The 11,103-nt window shown below is 41.0% G+C and overlaps 1 protein-coding gene across 11 annotated transcripts; it reads right to left on the bottom strand.

Moving 5' to 3' along the window:
• Positions 1 to 3,901: 3,901 nt before the first annotated feature.
• CD1E (CD1e molecule) lies at positions 3,902 to 8,377 on the bottom strand. Of its 11 annotated transcripts, XM_011978335.1 has the most exons (7): positions 7,912 to 8,061; positions 7,401 to 7,501; positions 6,785 to 7,081; positions 5,891 to 6,160; positions 5,354 to 5,632; positions 4,870 to 4,963; positions 4,568 to 4,733 (listed from the first exon to the last, which is right to left on the bottom strand). In XM_011978335.1, the coding sequence occupies exons 1-7, from the start codon at positions 8,019 to 8,021 to the stop codon at positions 4,568 to 4,570; spliced, it is 1,317 nt and encodes a 438-aa protein (XP_011833725.1). In that variant the 5' UTR covers positions 8,022 to 8,061. The 11 variants fall into 11 exon arrangements, with proteins under 11 accessions (XP_011833726.1, XP_011833727.1, XP_011833729.1 ...); XM_011978336.1 differs by having other exon boundaries at positions 3,902 to 4,697; positions 7,401 to 8,377; XM_011978337.1 differs by having other exon boundaries at positions 3,902 to 4,697; positions 5,519 to 5,632; positions 7,401 to 8,377.
• Positions 8,378 to 11,103: the final 2,726 nt, after the last annotated feature.

Here is an 11,103-nt window from a genome sequence, read left to right as displayed (position 1 = left end):
CTGAAACTTTGTGCCCATTGACCACAATCTCTCCATTGACCCCTCCCCTTAGGCCCTGACAACCACTATTCTACTCTCTGCTTCTCGGAACTCATCTCCTTTTACCTAACAACCGTTATACATTTATTTAAAACCCTGCAATGGCTTTTAATCACTGTACAATAGCCTATAAGGCCCCTTTGTGATCTGACTCTAAGTCACTGGCCTCATTTCCTATGTTCCCTATCACTTACTCCAATTCATCTACAATGGAATTCTCACAGGTTTTAGAAAACAGCCATTACAATGCCACTTTTCTCTGTAGTTCCTTTGACTGAAATGTTGTTACCCCAGATACTGCATGACTTGTTGTTTGTTCTTGCTTTAGTTCCCTTCCCAAGGGCCACATTCTCAGAGTGGCCCATTCTGTTCACAAATTTTGAAATAATAAATAATTTCTCTCCGATTCCTTTCCCCTGATTCAGTTATTAATCTTAATACGTCATCACCTTAATATAATATAATATTTTTGTTTACTTATTGTCTGTCTTTCCAGCCCCTCCACTACCAATGTAAATTCTGTGAGGACAGGGTAATTTATTTTTGTGTCTTTAATGCTTTTCATTACCATAACAGCATTTATCACATAACAAGCTTCCAATAGTTATTTAGTGAATGTTTAGTGTCATAGTTAAAGCAGGAATTTTGGAGCAAAATTGCCTACATACTTACTAATTATGTGACTTTTGTCTCCTCATATATAAAATGGGAATAATATTATATGCTCAGGATTGATAAGAAGATTACATGAGTTAATATTTATAAAGTATGGAGAAAAGTGCCTGGCCTACAGCAGGCCCCATTCAAATGACTTTTATTATTCAATCAGCTTTAACCATAAAACAGATACTTCTCTTATTTGCTATAATAAGAGCTCATGCTCAATATGTGATCATTATTGCATTATTGATAATGGGATTAGTAATTTGCATTACATTTTTGGCAGTGGGGTTCACACATGGGTCAGGATCAAGGAAGAAGGAATGGAACATAAGACAACTTATAAAGAAAGCTTTGATAACTTGCTATTCAGGAAGAATAATGAAGCAAGCAGAAGAAAGTTTAGTCTTGAGAAACTAGTAAGATAATGGAACCATTTACATAAGGAAGTGAGAAAGAGAAAATGGTTAATGAGGAAAGATTATGAATTAATTCTAATTCCTTAAGAGTAAAGTCAAAGTTTTAAAACTCTATAGGTACCTTCTATGCGTAACCTGAAAAAGAAGTCATGTGCCTTTAATGATACCTCCTCCTCCTCTGAACACTAGCTCCAGAGCAGGTGCTGCATAAACATCTTTCTTCATTTGCAGGTGGTACACTTGGAGGCCTGGACCCCTGTTTCAGTTTATGTTGTTCCACTTATCAAGTCTTCCATATCCTCAGCTTACCTCATTCATTAGATAGAAGACAGCAGACAGGTTAGGTCATGGTTTATCCAGGGCATGTGGATACTGCACTGTTCTGGGCTTTGGCCCCAGCATATTCTGATTACACCAGTCCCACTGCATCCTCCCTCAAACAATAAATGCTATTTGTAGAGAAATTTAGCAACCATCAAGAATACCCCCTCCATCTCTTTTTCCAAAACTACCTACTCTCATTCCTACTGTATTTGTGTTTACAACAGAATGCAGAAAGCTCCAGATGTGTACTGTCAGCAAAGCAGATTACCTTCTTTGTTCTATACTTGGTGGGAATGGAAATTGGTATCCTTAGCTTCTGAAAAAAAAACTACCCTGGTCTTCTAGAGTAAGTCTCACGTCCCAGAGTTTCAGCCAGAATGAAGCGGTTAATAGTACTGGGTAACATCTCTGTCTCGGGGCAATTTAGCAACATGTTTTGCTCTTAAGTACTTACTCCATCATCCAGGAGTTATAATGAAATTATCTAGCCCAAAGGTTTACCACACCATATGGAAGACCCACAGCTTCTTTGATACTATTATGGACTGATATTTAAACTCCCTCAAGTCCTATTGAGCTGATACTTTTTATAACAAAATTATTTGTCCTCAGGCTCTCTTTTTGACCCTTCTATGTCAATTTATGGGGAAGGAGGATGTATATGTTCAGGCAGCCCAGATCTATGGTCTCCAGGAGGTATAACTTGTGCCTCACCCAAATATATGCCCACTTCTCAGCTAAAGGGCCTTGTGAAAAATTGACTTTGAACGCATTAAGGTACTTTGTTCAAGAACCTGGAGCTTCTTAAAAATCACTGTAGACAACAGTCATCTGTCCCTAAGCGGTTCCATGGGGATCACCAAAATACAACAGAAGAAAAAAAACAAAGTGGCACTTGTGATTAACTGGGGTTGCTACTCATAGTACATAGAATTCTGATCTGGGGTCTCCTCCCTTCTTACTAAGCTTTATCTGTATCTTAGATTGTTGGCAGACTTGTAAAGGTAATGACTTGAAGGAAAGAGAGAACTTGGCTCTTGCCTTCAAAGAGTGACCATTTTACCATCTTTGCACAGTATCTATGATTCACCTGGTTTTTTTAGTGACACCAGCACTTTGGAAACATATCAGTACCTGAAAATCTATGGCCTATCAGATAGACACTGGTAAAATCTCTTCTGGCAAGTCAAAGTTTAATCCCGTTTTTTCACTCAACAAAACTTTTTAAAATCACCCACTATATGTCAGGCTATAATCTAGGCACTGAGATACAAATGTGATCAAGATGGATAAAATCTAGGTTATTATAGTGCTCACATTTCAGATGAAAAAGACCATGAAGACATAAAAAGGTAATTTCAACTAAATTAAGTATTCAAAATAAATTGGACTAGTATATGACTGAGATGGAGTGTGCTGCTTAGGCTAATCAGAGTATGACACTTGAACTGAAAGTTTGACATAACTAAGAGACAGAAAAAAATCTAGTGTCACGGAAGCATAATATACAGTGGGGAAAATATTGGACAGGGGACCAGAGAAGGTAGCATGAGGCAGATCAGGAGTTCGAGAATTACTATAACTCTCCGCTGTAGAGTTATACCACGTGATGCAACCCTGACCTTTCATCATTTGTTGCTCCAAACAACCCTTTAAAATTCTACCTTCCTCTCTGGACTCTAGTGGCCTGACTGTAGATAGACTGATTGGATGTGCCATATGGAAGGTGATGGACTCTCAACAGTGAAAAGTCTGGCCTCGATACCTTGTTCATGAGTAAGAGTGCAGTCTGGATGTGTGATCATGGGACCCTTGCTGATTACTTGAAAATGGCCACCATGAAGTTTATAAGTTCCACTAAGAAATCTGCACACATTGTTCAATTATTCTATCTAAGGGAGGGCTTGACTGGACATGTATATAAATACTGCACCTCTACCAAATTCCTGTTCTCCAGTAGGCTCAACCAAATGTATCTCAATTGAAGTAAATTATATAAATGTAAGAATCCATATAAAAACTAAAGAAAAACAAACTGTAAATAATAATAAGCCAGACTAACATACAAAAACAAACATGTAGCTTAACTGGCATCCAATCACTCTTTTGCTTCATTACCTTAGCTCTGGCTCAAACCCTATGTCCTCTTTCTAATTGCTCAAAATATGAATTTCTCCCATGAATATGCACACCCACAAAGACACACATAGATAAACACAGCTCAGGGAAGTAGGAATGCCAGTTCAAACCTGTCCTAACTTTGAAAGGAGATAGCCCTTATGTTATTATTTTCCTAAATATCCCTGAAGATTCATTAACATCCCAATCACTCAGATTGAGGCACTCGTCTGCCTCCTTCACCTCTGGTGAGAGACAAAGGGAGATAGGAAGAGTTTTAGCAAGAGCACAGTCAAATGATGCAGAGATATCAGAGAGGGAATGGAGTAAAACAACATCACTTGAGCTGACAACAAATTTATTCCGTCTGCATTTATTGAGGAATATTACATTCAAACTGAATCAGCTATATAATTTGTGGTGTCAGTGAAAAATGAAAATACAATATCTCTTGTTTGAAAATGACTAAGGATTCCAAGATGACAATAGCAGAGCATTAAATCTAGCATGGGTTCCTGCAGAGCATATGATTCCATGTGTCTGCACAGATCACATGCTTATGAAACTGGTCCTGAATTCAGATAAGATTTTTGGTCGTGAACACAGACACAAATACCTACATCCTACTTTCAAGCAACTGAGATTAAAAAAAAAAAAAAAGAAGAAGCAAAAACCTAATTAACCACTGTTCAGAGTAGGAAGAAATGAATGTGCTTGTGAAGATCAGTTCAATTTGGGGAGTACAGAAGAGCTCTTAATTGGGTGATCATGGGAATCCATGAAAAAGAAGTATATGGATTATAGTTTGAAAAATCAACAATGGTGGGTATGTAGCCAAAGCAGGAAAAAAAAAAAAATCTCTGGAAGATGAGGAAAAAAGTATGCCTAAAGGGATCAGTATCTTTGCTAGTAGAAACTGTTTAAATTAAAGCATGCTTCCCTTATGGGACCTGGATGGTGTTTCAGAAGATGCAGACAAGGACTTTATGTAGAAGGTAAAGCAAATGTCACGAGAGTTGGTTTAGGCGTGTCTTCCACTTCAAGAATCTGTTTTTGATCCACGATACTTGTGCCAAGCAGAAGTGATGTCTTGAATTACTGGTGTCCTGGGTGTTGGCTCCCATGGGAAACACAGGGCTGGGTGCCCGGGGAGAAAGAACGTTCTTATTTGAACTGTGGGAAAAGAGGAGGATATTAATCTCAAAGAAAGGAAATAAAGGGGAAAAGCAGAGAGAAAAAAAGAAGATAGGGGAAAAAAAAGAATGAGTTGATTACAGGTTGAAGAAACAAAGAACAAGAAAAGGCTCACCTCTGTTTTTTTAACCGTGAGTCAACTACAACCAATATGACCAGGTTAACTATCACAGTTAAACAGATCAGGATGAGAAAGATGGAATATCCACCTGGTTGGGGATAGAATAAGAATATCATCCCTAAAATACTCTATTCCACCAAGCTGAGATTTCCCATTTTGCAAGGGTGGTATCTTCCTAGAGTTTTCATCTGTGTTTTCCAGAGCCCTCATTTCAATTCCTCCTGATCCTTTGTCTGTGATCTCCTCCCAGCGCTCTCCCACTAAATCACTAGTTCCTCCTCCTTTTTTTGTTAGTATGTCTAATTCCCTACTTCCATTTTCTTAAAATTTAACTACTGTCATACTCTATCCTTTATTTTCATTGTCCCAGTTTTACCCTTCCTGTGCCTAGCATTCCTACCCATTTCCTCAGCCCCTACCCTCAAAAGCCCCAGGGCTATTTTCATTATTTCCCAGCAGAGCCTCAGCTCTTTCTCACCCCAATGGATGATTAGATCATGGCCCTCTATACTGCTGTGTTTCACCCGACAGGACAGGCCAGCTGCCTCGCCAGCCGCCACATCCAGGGTTGCTCGGAGATACCATGTCTCGTCAGCATTAGGCAGGATGTCCCCTCGCTGAGTGCCCCGCTGCTCCTGTTCACCCCGCATCCACATCACCCACACGGGCTTTGGGTAGAATCCTGAGACATGGCACACAAGCTGCAGACGGCCAGGGCCAGGACTGGGGCCACGGGACAGCCAGGCTTCTGGCTTCACTAGACAGAAGAAGATAAGAAAAAAAATGGAATTTTGAGGGGCACCCCAGGCCAGAGCTCAGGCACTTATGTGCCTAAGTAGTAATACTAAGAGTGATTTAATAATCACTTCTTTCTCTTTTCTAAGAAACAGTCCTAAACCCACATGTCTCATTCTCTAGTCTCTCACTTTGTCTTTCAAAATGATGATGAGAGGCAAATTCAAATAGGAGAGTTACAGTACTAGGAACAAGAGGGGAGAGAGAGAGTTGGGCTCACCTTTTCGTTTCAGTTCTGACTCCCCTGCTTCCATGAGCCCCGCAAGAAATCGAGGACAGGTGTGACCAAGAAGGCTTTGCAGTATTTCCTTAATATCCAGGTAGCGATTGAGCACTTTACAGACGTTCTGGGCCCGGATCCCTGCTCCTGGAGATGGCTCCCAGGAAATTCCTTGGAAACTCAGGAAATCTGATCCTTGATATGCCATATTTAAGAAGATTTGTGGGGCATTCATTCTACAGCCAGCTAATATCTGGATCTCGAAGGGGTCTGAGAGTAGACAAGGACGAGAGATCAATATGGAAAGAATGACAAGGAAGAAAAACAAACAATTTAGAGAGTAAAGAGATTCAAGGGAAGAAAAATTTGCTGGGAAATCATATGGAGACTGGAGTTTAGTGGCAAAGGGGAAGAAAATTTGTGGGAAGAAACTGTGAAGATAATAAAGATTCTTTGAAATAACTAATGGGAAAGTGGTAGATGGGAAGTCTATCAGGAAGATAGGAGATTGGTCACAAATAATTCACGTGAAAGTGGTTGGTACAGCCCAGTCCAGGTCAACACTCAGGCAAAAGATAAAGAAGGGTAGAAAGCGGGGTGAGAAAGGCTGAGTCTGAGGGCAGGAATGAGGGGCAGAAGATCTAGAGGAGACAGTCATTCCAAAGAGCCAGACACGAAGGTATATTCATGTTGAGATATGTACACGCAGGCCCTTTTGTGTATATGGTGGAGTGAGGGTGGTGGTGAAGGGTGAAGCAGAGGAGGGAGTGGGAGCCAGAGAGTGGGGAACAAAGTTAGTAAGGTTAAATGATGGTCAGAGTCTATATACCATCTCCACTTTGGAAAATAGTTGATGTTCCCAGGCAAATTATCAGCTTAGAGCGACGAACTTACATTCAAGCTGAAATTGACCAGCAGAAGCTTGCACTATCCGGACAAAACCATTGAAGTATAACTGGAACAGTGACTGTAAGTTTTTCAGCTCCTGCTTGCTGAAGTTTCCATGGGACCAGGGCTTCAGAAAGCGGATGGTGCCCGTGACAGTGTCCCAGCCATGAGTCTGCAGGTCACCCAGCCATCCTGAGCCCTCACTGTGTGCCCAGCTGTGGTTGGCAAAAGAGGAAATTTGGAGCATGCGGAAGGACAGGGGGTCCTCTGCTGCTGGACGGTAGGATTGTAGAGCCTGGGGAGCTGAGAGAGAGGGAAATGACAAGTAGAGAGAATGCAAAGGAATGGGAAAAGTGATGCCAAAGGAAAAAAAGGAACTTAGAGATGAGAGATAGTTAGGCAATTTGCACGTATGCTTTTCCTCTGGGGCCAGCTTCCTTTCCCCAAAATCAGAGACAAAAACTGAGACTGAGGGCAAGAACTCTCTGCCTGGAATTAGCCTGAAAGTCATACTCCAAGGGCGTCCTAGAGGAGTACTGCTCCCTTCCCCCAGGACCTCCCCAGAACTTCTCAGTCCTCTGGTGCCCTACCATAGGTAACTTTCCACCTGCACTCTTCTTACCTGCTGTATTTTCCCCGGGACAGCAGAGTCCCTCGAAGAGGAGGAACAGGAGCAGCATTGAAGCTCTATTAAAGCCAGGATTCCTTGGCAGGACACCTGCCCTCAGAATTCAGATATCAGTACCCCTCTCCACGCCCTCTTGTACTCTCATCTGACTTCCCTTACTGCACAGACAGAAAAACCTCTCCCTCTGGCGACTTCCCTGTCAGAGAAGCCCCACTGCCTCCCTTTGCCACAGCCTCCCACGGGGTTGTTCATTTCCCCTCTGTCTCTCCCACTGTCTGGCTCCAGATTTTCTCCCTGCTCTTGTCTACATCCTCCCAACCTCCCTAATTGCACTAACTGCTGGAAAACGGGTCCTGGCTTAAAGCAAATCTGTGGTCTGGCTAGAAAATTGAGTAGCTTTTCACCTTGGAGAAATCAAATCCATACTTGGGTTGTCAATAATCTAATCTGTGAGAAGTGATGGTAGTCACTTGGTGGTGCCTATCCACCAGTCTCCCACTTCTACCTTTCTGTGCTCCTCTCCTCTGCCTGTGTCTCTTCACTCTGCTCTTGATCATGATCAGAAGACACTCGGCATCCTGGATGTAGCTGCATAATCCGCATGCAACCCTCCATAATCCAACTCTCCGTGCTGCTGAAAAAGGAGCAGCAATGGCAATGCAGATTATCAGATAATCTAAAGAAAGCTCCCTTTTGCTCAGTTTCCCCGGTCAAGCCAACCGTCACTGTTAAAGTGGTCCATGAGTGGGCTTGACCTGGAAGTGGTGAGCTAAAGGGCAGGTAGATTTCACCCATGTTTTACAGGTGGGTCTGGAAGAAATACACAGGGGGCTTGGATCCCCATCCCTACCTAGATGAAGAGAGCATGTCTGGAAGTCTGTGGGCCAGTTTCGCCCTGGGTATGAAGAAAGACTGAGAACAAGCATGAAGCTTCTCATTAGTTCATGGCCTGAGAGCATTGGCGTTCCCTTGCTTGCGTTTGCTTAGAAAACAGTTTTGGTGGACACAGGGAAGTAGCCTTAGAGGACTGAAGTGTTCACTGGAGAATTAATTACTGTATTGAGTCTTTATTTTTGTTTCTTGTTCATTGGTATTTGTTGTGACACCCTGAAGGCAATTGAAATAACATTTCTTTGTTTGGTTTTTATACATTTGTTCAACTGACATTTATTCAGAGCCCTATGACCAAAAACAATTCCCAGACCCTAAGATATCAGAGATAGAAGTCTTTGGGAAAAAAATAAAACAAAACTCAGCCCCAAACCTCTACTTTTCTTATAGAGTGAATTTGCAGAACGGTGGTCAGAATTATTGAAAAAGGTCCAAACCTAGTTTCATCTTATTATCATTTCTAAATTCTAAGGTTAAAAAAAGATAAAAAGTTTCCTTGTTTCTTGAGTAGAATGTCTACATTTATTTTCAATACTCTTTCTTTTCTACAAATACATTCAAAGCTATGAGTTGCTACGTAAATCTATCTATAAATCGCTATGTAAATCCAAAATTGGTTTCATAATAAAATTATCAACAGTAAACAAAGATAAATATTCATGAGAATACATACTAACCTACCAAAACCATAACACATAGTAAAAGGATTGGGATGACCTATGCCAGACATCAATACTACAAGTAACTGTATTCATTGGAATTTTTGTTTTGTTTTGTTTTGTTTTTTCCTGAGACGGAGTCTTGCTGTCTTGCTGTGTTGCCCAGGCTGCAGTGCAGTGGCACGATCTCAGCTCATTGCAACCTCCAACTCGCTGGTTCAAACTATTCTCCTGCCTCAGCCTCCCTAGCATCTGGGATTACAGGCAAGTGCCACCATGCCCAGCTAATTTTTCTATTTTTAATAGACACAGGGTTTCATCATGTTAACCAAGATGGTCTTGATCTCCTGACCTCGTGATCTGTCTGCCTCGGCCTCCCAAAGTGCTGGGACCGTGCCTGGTCCATTAGAATTTTTAAATCAGGCCAGGCACAGTGACCCACGCCTATAATCCCAGCACTTTGGAAGGCTAAGACAGGTGAATTTGAGACCAGCATGACCAACATGGCGAAACCCTGTCCCTACTAAAAATACAAAAATTAGCTGGGTACCTTGGTGTGTGCCTATAATTCCAGCTACTGGAGAGGCTGAAGCAGGAGAATTGCTTGAGCCTGGAAGGTGGAGGTTGCAGGGAGCTGAGATTGTGACATTGTACTACAGCCTGGGCAAGAGAGGGAGACTCTGTTTCAAAAAAAAAAGAGAGAGAGAGAATTTTCGTATCATTTGCAAAGTAAAATAAAGCTAGGCATAATAGGAGAATAAAGCAATTTTGTTATTCCACAGAACAATTGCACTATTGTACAAGTAAAGATAACCACACCCTAGTTTTTAATTTTGAGGTTACAGAACTCACAGATGACTGCAAATTACTAAGCAAAGTAGAAATAATGTCTGATAGCAACCCAATAATCATTAACAAAATATTTAATGAGATTCCTTCTAAATTAAAATTATCCAGAAGTTAAATTCCAAAGAAAAATTTTTGTAACATTATATGGTACAATTATTTCCTTCCTGCTTTACAAAATTCCATCAGTGAGTTGGCTAGGTGCCATGGCTCATGCCTGTAATCCCAGCATTTTGAGAGGCCAAAGCAGGCAGATTGGGAGATCAGGAGATTGAGACCATCCTGGCTAACAGGGTGAAACCCCGTCTCTACTAAAAATACAAAAAATTAGCTGGGCATGGTGGCACGTGCCTGTAGTCTCAGCTGTTCGGGAGCCTGAGGCAAGAGAATCACTTGAACCTGGGAGGCAGAGGTTGCAGGGAGCCAAGATTGTGCCACTGCACTCCAGCCTGGGCAACAGAGCAAGACTCCGCCTCGAAAAAAAAAGAAAAAAAATTCCATCAGTGCCTAACCACATTTTTTACTAAAAATACTTACTGTCTGTGGCCAGAGGTCTCTTTTAAAAAGAAATTCCCCCTCCTATGTTTTCCTGAGGCTGCCCCACAGTCACATTTGCAGATCCCCTTTTGCCAAAACCAGAAAATTCTCTCAAAACATATTACAAGATGTGACTTGGGACAAATTAATCTTTCTATGTAAGAAATTTATGGGAGATAAATCATTAAAATTGATTTAAAATAAAATTTTTGAGTACATTTGTAGAAATGTAAGAAAATGTTCCATCTGCTAAATTTTTTTCAAAGAATTTAAATAAGAGTTTTATTCTTTTGGCTTATTTTCAGGAAAGATTGCAATTTCTACATACTTATTTTCTTGTTTGTGTATACTTATATTTCTTTAACATTTATTCAAATATGTTTTTCAGCTTTAGTGAGGTACAACCAACAAATAAAAATTGAGTGTAAAAAAAGTATTTATTGCCACTGAGCTGTACATTTTAAAATGGTAAAGATGATAAATTATATATTTATATTCTACCTTTTTTTAAAATTGAGTATACTTAAGGTGCACAACATGATATTGTATGTATATACTGTGAAGTAATCAACACAGTCAATTTATTACCATATCCATCACTTCGCATAGTTACATTTTTTTTTTTTTGAGATGGAGTCTCACTCTGTCGCCCAGACTGGAGTGCAGTGGCACAATCTCGGCTCACTGTAAGCTCCGCCTCCCAGGTTCACGCCATTCTCCTGCCTCAGCCTCCCGAGTAGCTGGGACCACAGGCCCCGCCACCA

The sequence above is a fragment of the Mandrillus leucophaeus genome, unplaced genomic scaffold (genome assembly GCF_000951045.1).
Source record: "Mandrillus leucophaeus isolate KB7577 unplaced genomic scaffold, Mleu.le_1.0 Scaffold1928, whole genome shotgun sequence".
NCBI lineage: Eukaryota > Metazoa > Chordata > Mammalia > Primates > Cercopithecidae > Mandrillus > Mandrillus leucophaeus.
The sequence above is the reverse complement of the archived record's forward strand: the minus strand, read 5'-3'. Positions and strand labels throughout refer to the sequence as shown.